Below are 16849 nucleotides of genomic sequence, written 5' to 3'. Positions count from 1 at the left end.
TAGTTCCAGTGTTAAATGTTCATTATGGTCTCAAAACAATAATATAACTTCTGGGGCAATTTATCATTCAGCAAAATTTGGTATCAATATCGGCCCAAACTTTCACATCGGTTCATTCCTACTTAAAACCTTAGTTTGTCGCTTGTCTAGGAAAGAATTTCTGTTGTAGATTGAATACTGAATACTGACTAAGTGTCTGTCTTGCCTTTTGTAGCTCAGAATGGGTTTGCTCAGCTCATGGGACTCGAAGACTCCGCGTCTATAACAGCAGAAAACGAAGGCCTGGGTAGCGGCCTGGGTGACGTCCCACCAACGTCTGACAAGAAAATGTCAGATAACTTGGAGTCAGATACCGCAAATGTTGAGAAAAACGCGACGGATGCGTCTAAAAACAAAAGGCAGAAGCGGAAACCGGAGAAGTCCTCTGACTGTTTAGATTCAACTCAAGAGGAACCTGGTCAACAGGATGTCCGAAAGTCCTCTAGAAAGAAACAGAAAAAGGTTTTGAAGCACGACAAGATTCTTGAGCAGAAAAAGAAGAAAAGTTTGGAGAAAGTCGCCGAGTGGCTCCTCAAAGTTCCTGTCGAAGAAGAGCTGGAATTAGAGAAACCCCTCCACAGGGAAGACGAATCGGATAGCAGTTCGTCTACGTCGACGCTGGTCGTTGAGCCGCAAAACGTTGAATCGAATCCTAAGAGAGAACGTCGCGGCAAAGCCCTTGAAGAGCAGGTTTTTGGCGTCGTCTACAAACGAAGAGGAAGCAAAGTTACCGAGCCGCTAACAGCTAAAGAAATAGAAACTTGTAATAGATCTTCAAAGCTGAAGAAGGAGAAGAAGAACAATGCCCGTTTTTGTGAAGAGCAACAAATAGTAGAAAATGACACCGGCAGTGACTTTTTTAAAGAACTGGAAGAGATGGCAGGCGAGGAAAAGCTTGAGGAAACTGTGGAGGAGTTGAACCAGAAAGAAAGCGACAAATATCAGGGGGACCACGAGGTTCCTGTTGATGATATTGTACAACCAGAAACTACACCACCAACGAGAAGGACTCGCAAAAGTCTGCAACAGCCTGATGGCGATTTACAAGAGCAAACTCAGCTGAAATCAAAAAGAACCAATGAGAAAAGCAATTGTAGGAAAGAAAAAAATTCAAAGTTAAGCAGAAAGAAACCAACTAAGGTGGCAAAACCTCTTGTGTTAGTCGAAGTTCAGGATAGGAAAACGAGTCCTAAACCCAGTGAAAGAGTTAAAGAAGTTGGAGTTCAAATAGAGACTTATCCCAGCAGCGAGGAACAGACAACTCCCGTTATGAAGAGCGCCAGAAGAAGCAGAAGGCTTCAGCTTTTTGTTGACGAGGTTCAGGGAAGTCACAAGAAAACAACCTCTAAAGCTACTGCAGCTAAAACAGACAAAGTCGCTAAAAAGCAATCTCATGAAACAATGGATGCTCCATCTAAAAGTGGAAACCTTACAAAGGAAGCTAAAAGAAATGGCTGTGTTTCTGAGGAGGATATCAGCATGATAGAAAGTGTAGGAAAGGGGGGAGGAATGTCTTCGACACAAGCTGAAGCAGAGGTTCCTGACGCGCTAACGCTAGCTAAACCTGACTGTACCGTCTCTGTGGTCCCGAACTCCACAAGTCCAACCGATCCATCCTTCGTAGGTCCGACGCTTGAAGGTGAGAAGCAGGAGAATAATCACCCACCTGGCTCTCAGCAGGAAACATTTGCTAACATTGAAGAGTACGAGGATGGCAAGAACGACAGTGAGCTGGAGACGGAGCAACTTCTCCAAAGCTTCAAAGCTGCCAAACGGAAATCTTTCCTTCTTGGGGACCCCAACGCAAAGAGAAGTCGCGGTTTGGATGTAGGAAACGCTGAAGGGAGCCAACATAACTGTTCAAGCTCTGAACTATCAGAAAATTTAAACCAGGCTTCAAAATCGACTTGTAGTGACGTGATTTCCCCTTCCAACTCGCCCAGTAAGATTAGAAAACCAGATCAAGCTCTACTGGACGCCTCCAATCCTTATGGGAACTGTCCATCCAGGAGCAGCGTCAGCAGCGGTCTCAGTCCAAACAAAGTGGCAAAGCGTGACGGAGACAGTCCTCTGTCTGTCGTCCCTCAGGTCGTGGGCTCTGGCCTCCGCTTCACAGGTGTTGAGCAGGAAGCAGCAACGGCTTTCCAGAGCGACTACAACCTGACGGAGATCCCAGACGGCATTTCAAAATGTCCTTCGGAGAACAAAACCGAAACAATTTTTGTTGGAGAATCTTCTTTAACCCCGGACCAAGAGGTCAAGGAAGCCAATGGCAGCGGAGAAGTCAGCACTCAATCCTCCTTCCAGACCAACAAGAAGAAGAAGAAGAGGAAGACTCGGAGGCTGGAGTCTTCATCCGAGTCCAGCAGCTCATCTAAAGAGGAGCTACCGACTTTGGCGCAGATCTTGGGAACATCAGATCGTCCTCAAGCTGAGATTAAGCATCAGGGGAAAATCAGAGAAGCTGACAGATTGGAGGGAGTCTGTGAGGAACCGCTGGGTCGTCCAGCTGGAAGTCTGACCCCAGATCAGCTCGACTCCAGCCAGGCATCCGTCGACTTGTTCGGCACACCGGAGGAATGTGAGTAGATCCATAGTTGTTAACTTTATTTATTGACAACAATAAATAAAGGCAACAATTTTATTTATTGTTTGTTTGCTTTCCTTCTAATATAAGTATCAAAACTGGAGGTGAAACTGAATCAAACCACTCTGAACTACGACAGCGCTAGGGTCCTACTAATAAGTGCGGGAATAAATTCGTACAAGAATGAAGTCATAATTTTATGAGAATAGTCATTATAAGAGAAAGTCATAAAATTATGACTTTATTATTCTATTATTTTGACTTTATTTTTGCAATTCTATGATTTTGTTGTCCTATTACTTCAACTTTATTCTCATATTTCAATTTTATTCTTCCAAGGTTTCCCCCAGAAAACTTGCTAAGCCCGGTGGTTGGATGCTGGGACAGACATTCATCCAGTATGATAAGCCTGGTGGCCCGCCAGGCTTATCATACACCATCACCATACACTGTTCTCATAATACTGATTTTGTTCTTGTAGTAATACAATTTGATCATCATATTATTTAAACTCGGGGCTGCACAGTGGCGCAGTTGGTAGAGCTGTTGCCTTGCAGCAAGAAGGTTCTGGGTTCGATTCCCGGTCTTTCTGCATGGAGTTTGCATGTTCTCCCTGTGCATGGTGGGTTTTCTCCGGGTACTCCGGTTTCCTCCCACAGTCCAAAAACATGACTGTCAGGTTAATTGGCCTCTCCAAATTGCCCCTAGGTGTGAGTGTGTGTGCATGGTTGTTTGTCCTGTGTGTCTCTGTGTTGCCCTGCGACAGACTGGTGACCTGTCCAGGGTGACCCCGCCTCCCGCCCGGAACGTTAGCTGGAGATGCACCAGCAACCCTCCCGACCCCACTGAGGGACAAGGGTGAAAGAAAATGGATGGATGGATGGATTATTTAAACTCTATTCTTTGTAATACAACTTTAATCTCGTAATTTTATAACTTTCCAATTTTGATTTTGATGGCAACTCTAAGTCAACATATTCTACATTTTTACAATACAAAATTTAACCACATAGTACATTATGTTAAATTAAGGCTTTTCTCTCAGAGTAACAAATATGACACAACTGTTATTTATTTGAACTTCTTCTAGTAGAGAAGAATCTGGTGCGGTATGGTGAAAAAAATCTAATAGGATTCATAATCTGTCTTTTTAATGAGATGCTTTAATTATTTTTATTTGGGTGTTATTTATAGACTCCATCTCTAGATTTTCTGCAATGAGACCCACAGATTTTTTTTATGGAAAAATTGTTTTATTTTTCAACTAAAATGTTGATAATTATTGTTCTTTTATTAGAGAAATCTGAGTTGGCTCAAATCAGTGTCATAACTTTGCAAAACACGATTAAGAATTGTCTATAAAAGCTTGACTATTTCCTTTCTGCAGGTGACGCCCCTGAAAACTGCGTCGGCGTTTCCTTTGAATCGTCGCAATTCTCAAGCGAAGTTCTTGTTACTCAGGTGAACGCAGTTTATTTTTTTCTGTCTCTTTCTCATCAGTCAAAAGAAGAAAGATAAAGAAATCGAGGTTTTGATTTTTGTTCCATTAACTCAAACATCAGGATTTTTTTCTGCTTGTTCAGCGTTTGTTGAGATGCACCTTCGCCTCACGGCCCATAGGGGGCAGCCATTACATTTTCATGTCGGTTCCTGGCTGACAGACTCCCTTGCTCAGTAAAAAAATCCCCCCTCAGCAGGTTTCTAAATTACATTTCATTTACGTTGGAGGAAATGTTGCCGAAAGGATGATTTTTTTTTTTATTTTTTTCTGTTTTGTTTCATACCTCATCCATCTCCCAGCGCTCAGACTTTCATCTCATTCAACTCAGAGATTGCTCAGTTTCTCAGAAATGAAAACGCAGAGTTTTACATTAGATTTCTCATTTCGTCTGCCTACATAACCAATAAATTTGCACCTTAAGCCCAAATAATAAAAAGAATAGCAGCGGTTTGCTGTCGTAGTATTAAACTCTGAAGGTAATATTTGCAGTTCTGTGAATTGCAGGCAGTTTGAATTGTCTGATTTTGCAGGAAGTGTTGCATTGCAGCTGTTTTCCACCCTCAGTCCCTGCTGAAATGTAATAAAATACAATTTAGAGAAAAAGCTTTTCTTTTTTTTCTGCTCTTCCTGTAGCAAAAGATAGAAATGCAGAAGGAGCTGGTGAGGCTGGAGAAGCTGATGGCTCTGGTGTCAGAGGTGCTTCAGGAGAAAGAAGGCAGTCCTGCTGCAGAAACCAATCAGGGCTGTGAAAAGAGGGGTGAGCTGGAAATGTCACAAACTTACATTTTTTCTGATAAAAACACATATACTAATTAAGCAAAAAACAAATGTTTTGTCTCTTGTTGACATTTAGTTGAGAAAACAATCAGGAGGATAATTTTAATAAGTTATTAGCAACATACTAAATTAAAAGTTTTGCCTTGACATTTAAATTCAGTCTAATATTTACAGAAGTTTAAAAATTGTCTGCTTCGCTTCATTCCCAAACTAGCTTTTAATTTTGTAATGGGCTTCAGGGTTTCCCCCAGTGTATGACAAGCCTGGCGGGCCACCAGGCTTTACTTTTGCCCCCACCAGGCTAAGAATTGCTTATTTATTTAAGTCTTGTTAAAATGTTTGCATTTTTTAAGACTTTATAATTGGTGTTCAGGTATCAATCTTCCAATCTTTCAGTAACACATAATTATCAAGTGATATTTTCAAATTTCCTGTCAGCTTTAAACATCATGACGGGCCGTTGGATGAACGGCTGCCCTGCCACCCAACCACCGAGGATGGCAAGTTTTGTGGGTGACGCTTTGGGACTTTATTGATTTTTATTGTGTCAAATGTCTTTCTAGGCCCAGAACTGGACGGCCAGGATCAAGTCCAGCGTTCAGACAGGTGAGAATTTTTATTGCTAGAAAATAAAGTTCTCTAAGCTTCCTTCTTACTGGGTTTCGCTAAAACAAAGCAGCAGATTTTCTGTTTATATTTGGAACTGGTGACGAGTAAAAAGAAGGAAATTCTTCAAATATTAAAACCGAACACGAACTAAAGCAAATTTTAGTTATCTATCAATCTGTTGATTATTATAGCAACAAAATGGAGCATACAGTGAGTAAACTAAGTGGCCAAAGGTGGTGGAGTTCCATTTGGGTTGCTGGGCAACGGGCTGGGCTGTGGTTGCTAGGTAACGCCGCAGGCTGACTCGATAATCGGGAACTATTGCGTAAGATTTTTTTTCCTTCTTTCTGCTCCCCGTTTAGCCGAGCAAGAAAACGTGTTTGTAAATTAATGATGAGATTTGTTTAATCCAGCGAATAAACTGATCGATCGATTGAAGCCAATGCTTCAATTTAAACCCAATAAACTCAGAAAATATAAGGATATTTGCTGAAGACAGTGTTTTTGGTCTAGTTTCTATCTTATTACACTTGAAATGAGACAAACTAACTTTAAAATGAACTTTTCAGCAATATCTGGAGCTTATTTTAAGTAAATAATTCCTTAATATTGATGAAAAAGTACTAGTTCTACTGGTAGATGAATTTACTTATAACGCGGGAAAATGTTTTATTATAAGTGAAATAATCTGCCAAACGAATTAGTACTTTTGCCATCAATTTTAATGAATTATTCACTTAAAACAAGCCTCTATACCTTGCTAAAAAGTTACTTTTAAGTTTTGTCTTATTGCACTAGAAACTAGATCAATATACTTGGTAAGATTTTGTTTTTTTTTTTGCAGTGCAGACATGAGTAACACCTCAAGCCTCCAGATTTCCCTGTAATTGTTACATTTTTCTGTCATTACTGAGCAAATTTATTTCAAAATGTCCACAAGAAGAGTAATTATCATCATCATTTGTGTGAGAAATAATAAGAGATAGCCATTTTTTAGTTTGGTTGATTAACCTGCTAAACAGACTCCTGCCTTATTGGAGGCAATAATCAACTTCAAGCTGTTGTCAAATGTAAGTAAATTAGTTCAGTACTGTCCCATTTCTCTCCTCGGATCGTTGTATTATTGTTAACAGATGTCAAATGTAGTCGCATTACAGTGCGGTAATAATGAGCAGAACAATAACTGAGGCATGTAGCTTGTAATTGGTCTTGATGCCGCGTCTCGATGAAGAAGTTAGTGCGTTTCCTTGTTCTCACAGGGTGATGTATCTTGAAAGGACAGACTGATTATCTCCCTAATGAACCCTGAATCTGCTTATACTCTGAGAATGAAAAAAAAAAAGTCATTACTGACAGCCTCTTATGTCATCTGAAGCACTTAGACGGAAAGTTGTGTTGCCACAGTAATTTATCTCCACCGCCTGAGTGCGTTCCTCCAGCGTCTCGCCTTGAAGCGTCTAAATGCAGGCAAGAGGGAGTTTGGAAAAATGGGAGGCTTTGGCTTCATTATGAGGCTTCGAAAATGAAGTCATATTGGAGGAGAGCTGTGAGGAAACTGGAGGAAGTTTTATTTTTATTCAGTTAATTTAAATGCACGGTGGCTGCCAATTGTCTTTTTTTTCACCAATTGTAATCAGAGAATGGCTGATCTTCAGCTGATTTCTAAGAGGACGCGTTATTACGTTCAGTGTTGAGGTCTGATTCAACATTGCAATCGTAATTTACTTCTGATTTTAGGGAAATTGTTAATCAAGTTAAAAATTGTAAAGCTGTAAGAGTTACAATTTTCTACTTAGTCTGGTTTCCGTTGGATGTTTCTGCATGTTATTCACTAAAGTTTTCATTCAAAGTGATTTATTATTTTTACTATATTGCAACTTTACAACCTTTTACTGTAATTTTTGTTAAAATTTAAGGAATTGAAAAAATATTTAAAATGTGAAGAGAACAAAAAGCAAAAACGCAGCGGATAGTCGAGATATTTTCCAGTTTTAATGTTTTTTTTATATCTTTATTTAATATTATAAATTAACGTAATTCTAATCCTAATTATCTGGCTTTTCATTTGGTAGGAGGAAAAAAATTTTACTAAAAAGAAAGGTGCTGCATGATTTTTTGTTAATCTTTATTTAAAATAACAGATTCAAAAATGTGCAATTTAACATGAAAAACTAAGTAGAAAAGGCAAAAAGTTAATAATAAATGACATTACATGAAAACAGAAACACTAAGAAAATGAGAAGAAATCATTACAATTGCAAGAACATTTTTAATTATTAAATGAATAAATTTTCATAAATATTGAGCTAATGCGTTACTGTGATACTGCGCCATCTACTGGTCAAAAAGAGAAGGGAAAATAGCTAACAGTGGCTAAATCAGTTAGCTTTGACAAGGTGTTTACCAGCTTTACAATAATATTGCGCATTTGTAATATTGAATAACAGTAAATTATATCAAAGGAACTCCTGTCAATGCAGCTTACCTAATATTCTGAGTGATTATCCTAGGAATGCTAGCCATTAGCCTCTCCAATGCTAATGCCCGCATAGTCTTAAATTTGGCACAGAATAAATTACAGTGACATTTTTGGCCAAACTTTATGAATCAAATTCTTTTTTTAATAAAAAAAGCTTTCTCAGAATATAATCTGTATCCATTATTAGTTTTTTGCAGCTGTTTTGAGACCAAATAACACCAAGAATCTGACTTGGATGTTGAATTTTGTAATAAGATATGCAGTTTTACTCTGTTCATGTTACGGCGGATGAATTGTCACATTTGATTTTATAAACTCTGCTGTCTGCTCTTTACATTATATTCTGAATTTTCAGTTTTGTTTTCACTGTATTCATTTTAAACCCCCACTGCTGCGTCATCAGCCTGTGAACATGATGGCCCAACATCCAGGGGAGGAAAAAAACTTTCCCTGAGTTGTTATTTTTTTAGCTGAGGCTCTACAAATGTATAAAGACAAGGTTTATACTGACAGCAGAGGTTTTCATGCAGCTGATGTTGGCTGCATGTTTCTGTGGGATTGTTACTTATTGTTTTAAATAAACTAGTTTTCTCTTTTGCAGGAAGGATATTTTAGATGCAGAAACCAAAGCGTCTGATGATAAAGTGGCAGAGCGTGGTGGCTTTCCAGGACCCGGTAAGGCTGTTTGTGTAACTTTGCAGAGTTTAATATGTGTAGAGGAGCTTTTCAATTACCTTAGATTCACCTCTACTTGCTAGAATTTGTTTGTGTCTGCTCTTTGGCTTTTCTCTAGTTCTTTAAATGTTAGGAATGAACTAGTTCAGCTGAACTGAAGTGGCTTTCTGTTATATTGATCGGTGCAGTTTGGTTTGTTAGAGCGAACAAAGATGCATTTATGTGTTTTTAAAGACACATTTTCAAAATTATTCAAAATTATATCTAGGACAACAAATGAACAATTATTTTAGTAATCGATTAATCATATTCTGACGATTAATCGATTAATCAGATAAAAGAAAATCTGAGTTTTTATTTATCCACTTAAGACTTTTTATACAATATTAGAAATAGAAGGAAACAATGCAAATAAGCAAATAACTCATTTTTTAAATAATTAAATTGACTAAAATACAGTATAAAATACAGTGTAAGCATTTTTTTTTAGTGAACACTTGTTCATTTGTAGTAAAAGAAGCAGCTGCAGCTTCTTGATTTAACTTTAATATAGTGTAGAACTATATTAGTTGATCTGGTGGTTATTATTATTAATATTAGTATTTTTTTTATTAATAACTCCATAGGAAAAGGTGCTGAATAGAAGATTTTCTTTTACAGAATTTGAACCAGGTGAAAGTAAAACTCTTCCAAAGTTCTGGGTAAAACATATTTGCAGACAAATGTTTTCTTATGTTTTAAATGCAAAATATATCTTTTATTGTCTACATACTCCAGCTAACGATTACTCAAACACTAAGTTAGTAATTGATTAATTGTTAACTAATGATTAATTGTCACTAAACAGGTAATTCAATAATTGATTAATCACAATCGTTTCAGCCTTAAGCATAGTGATTATCTCTTTTCTTTTCTCCTTTTCTTCTCTTTTCTTTGCTTTTCACAGCTGTTAAAGATTCAACTCATGCAGAATCCACTGTAAAAGACACAAAGGCCCCTAATTCACTTTCTGCAACCAAAGAGGCGAAAACTTGTGATTCACCTCCAGATTGCCAAGAAGACAAAGAAAACAACAGCCCTCCGAAAGAGAAATCTACAGCTAAACTTGTTCTGGTGTCGTCTGGATTGGGCCCAARCGAGCAGGTTGTTTACTCTTTCAGGTGTTTTGTTTTATGTAGGATTTGGTGCTGAACTGATCAAACTGATGCGATATGTTCTTGTTTATAGATAATGGTGAAAAAGTTTGCCAAGAGAGTCGGCGGTCGCGTCGTTTCCCGGGTGACACCAGAGGTGACGCATGTCATAATGCGCACAGGTACGCACATTATATCTCTGAATTAATTAAWTTCTGTAAAGTTTTCAACGTTCTTTAAATGCACAGTAAAGAAATCCATGATTTACTTTGRTGCTTTTACTTTTTTATATTCCCATTCAGACATTTTAATTTTGAATAGTTAATTTCTCTCTTTGTTMTTTTATTGCCACGTTTTTTTTCCAAAAGACTCRAGAAAAAGCTTTCTCTCTCTCTGGCCCACACACACTGCTGCCTTCATTTGCTTGTTGCTAATTGCCCTCTTTGATGGATTATTTTTAATTTCCAGGTTTTCCCTCTCCAAAGCACTAAGCCTTCTTTAATGGCAGCTATCACAAAACGACGGAGTTTTAGGTTTGTTTATGATTATAGCTAAATGTTTGGAAGTAGCTGCAGGACTCCCGCTGTAACAGAGGAGCTTTAAATAATTCAACATGTGTATTTTTTTATGGCGCCATCATCCACATGCTCTCAGCACTTGCTTGGAATATGAACCATCACACAAACAATCTTAGATTAATGTTTTGTCGCCAGATATTTGATTTGACAAAAGTAAAAAACATTTTATTTGAATACATTCCTGGAAAAGTACTGTGTTGGATGCAGCAGTTCTGCTAATATGTTGCATTTTTAGGATTAATTCACTTTTTATTGCAGCTGGGATTAGTTTTTTAATATAGCACTGCATACAATATGGAAATAATGATTTGTTTTTAGATGAACACATAAAATATAACATTTTTTGTCTTATCAGTCAGTGAAGAACAAGTCAGACTTCTATATTTATCATTTTTCTGCATTGGCTCAGTTTAACAACATAAACGAGCTAGAATGTTTACATATAGAAGAAAATCTGTACATTCTTTTGCATATTTCCATAAATTATTGTCATTACAAGAAGAAACCAGCGCATGTGATAATAACGTCTAGCTGGTTTGCTTCCACAGAAATATTTTAAGGAAAACAAATGGAAAATGTTTTGCATTAAATAAGCTTCTGTGGTGAGAGAAAGGTTGATCAGATGCTGATTGTTTTTCTCTGAATTAGAGCGCCGTCACTTTAAGAAACTAAATTTTGATGCTGTCGCCTGCTTACCAAAATTATTTGCTTAAAAGCCCCAAATGAATAACATAGATACTCCTCAGTTAAAGCAGATTCAAAACAGCCAGACATTATAAATGTACTGTTTCTAACATCTTCTAATCATAATTTATTGTTTGTATTTTTCTCTGACAGACGATCAGCTTGTCTGCGAACGAACACTGAAATACTTCCTTGGCATCGCGGGTCGGAAATGGGTCGTCAGCTTCCAGTGTAAGTGAGATTTAGCTTTTATTGTCCAGCAGAAACAAATGCGAGTTTAGGACAATTACTGTAATGCAGGGGTGTTCAAAGTGTGGCACGGGGGGCATTTTTGGTCCTTGGAATGACTCTAGGCGGCCCTCAATCATAGTTCAAAAAGCTTAAATCTGGTTTTCCACCCAACATAATCACAATACAATGATTGAAAAATGAGTACTGCTACTATAACTAGTAGAAACTAGAGTAAAATTAAACAATATTTAACCTTAAGTTTCAAATCCCTGCCTGGATATTTTTGCTTATTTTAATTCTACGCAGTTCTTGGGGTCCTGTGAGTAAATATACATTTGTCCTTTTATTCCATAACAACAGGAACCTTCAATATGTAACAGTTATTTTCACAATTTACATAAATTAAGAGTGTCTCATCAGATTAAACCAAAGAAAAACATCCTCCCTGCTACGGTGTGGGTGAAATTACCGTAATAACCTGATACTGACTGGAAAGCACAACGTTACCCTTTCAGAAACCGTTGGAAATTTTCAGATGGCGCAAAGTGTGGCAGGATTACGGTACTGCAAATTTGTTCTGGATCGTCGCCACTACGTTCAGTCTAGAAGGGTTAACTAATAGAAATTAGCAAACACTCTAGAAATTAATTAAAACTGACTCAGCTAGACAAAAAGTCACAATGAAATAAAACTAAGCTATCTAGAGTCTACGGGGCTACATGGAAAACTACGACGGGCCCGATTTGGCCCTCAGACCTCAAGTTTGACACCTCAGAGAGTAACTGCATGTTTTTTTGTCTTTTTTTTTTTTTTTTTTTGCATATTTCCTTCAGGGATTTGTGAATGCTTCAAGGAAAAGAAACTGTTGGAAGAGGTGAGCTTCCCGGCGCGGTTCTCAGTGACAGCCATACAGATGTCTGAGTTGAATTAGAGCGCCGTGATGAATCTCTGCATGCGCTCTGCAGCGATAGCCCATAAATTATTTAGCGTCCATTAATTTTAGAGATCACAGCAACTTGTTCTGTGTAATCTCTTTGCCAGGCTTTGTTCAGAATCACCATCAATTTGAAACTATTTTCATGCATCAAATGCTGTGTTTGGGGAAACAAACACTACGTTAAAAGACAAACTCTGCCAAAATGAAGAATGGGGAGAGAGTCTAAACACGCATGGCTGACCACAGGAAAAGTAAAACAACAGAATAATTTATTTACTTTTTGTTTGGTGTTTGACAGAATAAATGATTTGGTTATTTATTAGACCAATTTATAAGGATTTTAAAAATAATTTTAGACTTGGAGGTTTGTGTTCACAAGTTATTTTTCGTTTAGAGTTCGTTTGAAGTGAGAGGAGATGTAGTGAACGGACCGAACCACCAGGGGCCGTTAAGAGCCCGCACCGCAGGGGACAGTAATGTGAGTAATTTTAGTATACTTTGTTTATTTTCTTTCTATTATTATTTTCACCTGAGTTCTTAGAATTTGGGGCCCTAAACTCGACAAACTTTGCCTAAAATTGTCACCTGTGTAAAATTAAGCGATTTTAATGGAAATGAAAGTGGGTGTGGCCAAACTGCTCTACAGGTGAGTTAGGACAAACTGCATACTGTAGAGATCTGAAATTTGGTACGTAGGTAGGAAGAAGTCTTGGAGGTATGCCCTAAAATATGCAGAGAGGCAGCCATTTTGGGTCAAAGGGCAAATTTTGGCCATTTTTCATGTTTACACACCTCAAACTTTAACAAACTCCTCCTAAGGATTTCGACATATCGGCTTCATTTGTGGTTATTATGCAGTTAAGGGATGGGAGATTAAAAGTTAACAAAATTTTGAGTTTTTGAGTGTGCTTAGGGGGCGTGGCCAAGCTAAAACTTTCACATACAAGCACCGAGTTGCACCCAACTTGGCATGAGTGATGCAGGTTGGACGCCTGACGATCCTATGTGGTCATATGACATAATCTAAGCCCCGCCCCCTCAAAACTTTTTTTTCTTGGGGAAAAAAAAAGGGCATCTCTGACCCCCTTGACCTAAACAAGATGCTCTTGTGTCAGATAACAAGTTGGTCTCACTTGCTTTAAAGAGTTTTCGGTTAAGGCCGTGGCGAGGGCAAAGGTCACGCCGTTGCCACGTTTGGCTCTAAATGCCACATATTTCAGCCGGTCATTCAAATGGTCACATGACTTTAGCCCCGCCCCCTTTTAACAGGAAGTCCTGCTGGTTCTCTACCTTTTACTTGTTACCGGACTGACGACGATTTGGGAGATTCGTCATACGCGCCACCTAATGGACGGGTGGCTGAGCTGCGACGGCTGCCAATGCTGCTTGTATTGATCTTTTTTCACCTTTTTTTTTTTGGGCAGAATTATCTGCTCAACCTCGTCACTCACAGTCCTTCTACATTAAACCAAACAGTCGACCTTCCTCTGCATTAAAGCATTTTCTTACAAAAGTGGCTTTTAAAATGTAATATTAAAACCTCCCCCTCAGCGGCGTGTCTGTGACCTTTTGCTTTGTCGCTCCTACAATCTGCTACTTGTCATTCTGTGATGCATAATTACATGTTTTAGCGTTTAGGGCATGTTGTAAATTGTATTTAGCTCAGAAAATATTACAGATTCAAGGCAAAACACTGATAGAAGGGCAGAGTGGATGAGAGAGAGAAGCTACTATTAGCTCCTCTGTGCCCTTCTGTCTGAGGATTTTTGTCATTTTGCTAATGAGAGCTGGTGAACTCATAATTTCCTCTCAAATCTCCGACCGACTGTATCCATCTTGGATTGCTGGACTCCAAAAAGCTCTAATATTAAGATGGCAGCAGCGCTGTCAGGCAAAAACATAGAGGAGAAATATCAACTCTCATTGCCCTCCATTTCTTGTCTGACATTATTTCCCCCCTCGGTTCAATGTTCTTTCATATCCCAGATTGTTTGATGAGGTAAGCAGGCTGCAGCCACTCTTCATATTATCACCTCAGATAAAAGCGGTCACTAGAGGCTAAAGAGTTCAGGTCCCCGTCTTTTGACCACAAAGAACGATCAAATGTCCCGATCACAAGCTGCACTTGTTTCATCCTATTGCACCAGCCGCTTTGCTCACACCCTGTTGTGAAAAGCTAATTGTGTTTTTTCCTCTGTGTGTAAAGTCGGTGGGGACGGCGCTGAGGGGGAACATTAGAAATGGCTGGGATGTCACATTGGTCGTTTTCCTCCCTTAGAAATACTCCCCCTAATTCAATTAGCTTGTAATTTCAGGCTTACTATAAGTGGCTCAAATCAAACGGCGGCACTTTGATGGTGACGCATTATGCTTTTTATTTTCACCGTTTGTCACCCGGACCGGTGAGACGGGGAGTCTGCAGCCAGAATGCAGATGGAGAGGCTTTCTAACGTATTCACAACAATGACACTGTTAGCATTTTGTCACCTTGCAGCAACGAGCTGCAAGGTGTTTCACCTGGATATTATTGGACTGGGCGATATGGACTTAAAGTTTTATCACGATATTATGCCATACCATTGTGATTAACGATCCACCAATCAATGCAGATATCTGTGGTTTAACATCAAATTTATTGATGCTTTTATTGAGCAGAAGCTGAAGAAAATAGTAAAACTATCAAACCTGACGATACAGACAGTTTTGGGAGGTTTTTAAACGTTATTAATTGGAATTTAATGTGACAACAATGATCATAACTTTTATCATGGGAAATTTATCACGATAAATGATGAGCGATATGATAAATGTAATTTTGGGGAAAAATAAAACAGAATTTGGAAAATAATAAAACAGATTTCGTAGAGCCCCAAACATCCCATTAAAACTGCAGGACTTAACTTTTACAACAAAAAAAAAAAAAAATATATATATATATATTTTTTACATATGTGATAAAACCGTCCCCGTGTCGTAATAGTTTGGTATGAAACGGATAATCTGTGGGAAAAAAAATCACGCTCCTCGATCTCCTCTGTGAGCTACTATTGCAGAAATAAACCACTCCTAACCAATAAGAGCCAGCAGGCAGGTCTTAGCGCTGTCAATCTACCTCATGAACGTGCTGCTAAATGTGCTAATGGTGAAAAAACAACTAACTGTAACAGGAAAGCTGTTGAGGTTTATGTGCCGTCATTGGTGGCGATGCTAACTAGCCTTAGCACACACAGTGTGATTGATAGTGCTAAGACCCGCCTCCTGGCTCTGATTGGTTGTTTCTAGCTCACACTGGAAGAAGGCAAACAAGCTAAAAAAAATGTTTCTGATTATTAATTTTCATACCAAACTGTCACAACATAGTGACAGTTTCACCAAATATGAAAATTAAAAATGTAAGATTATTAAGCTACATACTGCAGCTTCATGTGAAAACGTTTGTCGTCTAATAAACACGGAAGGAAACTTCTCACACTTTTACTCCTCCTGTAGGACATGAGCTGTTGTCTAAATTAAAGATCAGTAGCAGAAACAATTTTCTGTGTCACCAAACACCTCCAGGTACCGATCAATACCGACGCACAGACAGGTGTGAGACTTTCTCCTTCTGCATTTTATCTTTCAAACGCTTCCAACGTGAATGAGGCGTTAATGTGATTTAAGCCGCTTCAAGGAAACGCGCTTTCCTTCCCATTTCCCAGCAACCCCTGTGGACCCAGAGTGCAATAAAACGCAGCACCCCTGGTCTCAGGTTAGTGGTTTCTGTCCTCTCTGGGCGCTTTCAGCGTTATATTACCTCTGTGAAGGCGGCACTTTGACTCATCCCTAAATTCACAGCTTTACCGTGGGAGCAAAAAGGGAACAAGGTGCAGAGGCTTCATTTTAAACCTTGAGCGAAGAGTTTGGGCTTTAATTTGCAGGATAAGCTGAGAAGTGTTTTAGCTGTAGCCCTTCACACAGGTGAGGAGTTCAGGAACGCACTCTGTGATGTAATGGAGGTGCGGGCGGCTCTCTCACGCCGCCGCTGAACGATGCCTGAAGGTTAAAGTTACTCACGTCCCCGACTGTGAGAACAGCTGCAGGTTTTACAGACGTGTTGGTATTTATTTCCATTTTGTTTTTCTCTGCAGCTGCTCATGAAGGGATACAGGATCTGCTTCCAGGGGCCGTTTACCGACATGTCAACAGGTAAACCCAGAGGTTTAGGGCGACTGAAGTCCAGCTGGTGGTTCAGTTTCTGATTTCATGTCTAAATGTTTGTTATTTTATTAATGAAAATCTCTTTTTAAGTAAACGCTTGACTGATGACATGCACTGAACTGAAGAAGAAATGTCACTGAGTAGCATAACGAGGAAAGGTTTGACCTTTCACCCCTCTGTTTGTTTTTCAGTACAGCCATTCATTTGTTTTACCGTTTATCCGTCCATTCATTCATCCATTCATTCATCCATCCTTCCTTCCTTTCATTCACTCATCCATCCATCCATCCATCCACTGGTCTTATCCATCCATTCATTCACTCATCCATCCATCCATCCATCCATCCACTGGTCTTATCCATTCATTCATTCACTCATCCATCCACCCATTCATCCATCCATCCATCCACTGGTCTTATCCA

The 16849-nt window shown here is 38.9% G+C and overlaps 1 protein-coding gene across 1 annotated transcript in view; it reads left to right on the top strand.

Annotated features, from left to right (window-relative positions):
• The window catches only part of LOC103481274 (BRCA1 DNA repair associated), a 28388-nt gene that overhangs the window by 4101 nt on the left and 7438 nt on the right, over positions 1-16849 (top strand). The window contains exons 9-19 of the mRNA XM_008436663.2: positions 215-2620; positions 4014-4087; positions 4761-4884; positions 5468-5510; positions 8594-8667; positions 9614-9810; positions 9895-9982; positions 11216-11293; positions 12127-12167; positions 12625-12708; positions 16358-16415. Of these exons, the coding sequence (XP_008434885.1) occupies positions 215-2620; positions 4014-4087; positions 4761-4884; positions 5468-5510; positions 8594-8667; positions 9614-9810; positions 9895-9982; positions 11216-11293; positions 12127-12167; positions 12625-12708; positions 16358-16415 (3267 nt within the window). The remainder of the gene's footprint in view (positions 1-214; positions 2621-4013; positions 4088-4760; positions 4885-5467; positions 5511-8593; positions 8668-9613; positions 9811-9894; positions 9983-11215; positions 11294-12126; positions 12168-12624; positions 12709-16357; positions 16416-16849) is intronic.

This window comes from Poecilia reticulata, linkage group LG19, assembly GCF_000633615.1.
Source record: "Poecilia reticulata strain Guanapo linkage group LG19, Guppy_female_1.0+MT, whole genome shotgun sequence".
NCBI lineage: Eukaryota > Metazoa > Chordata > Actinopteri > Cyprinodontiformes > Poeciliidae > Poecilia > Poecilia reticulata.
The sequence above is the reverse complement of the archived record's forward strand: the minus strand, read 5'-3'. Positions and strand labels throughout refer to the sequence as shown.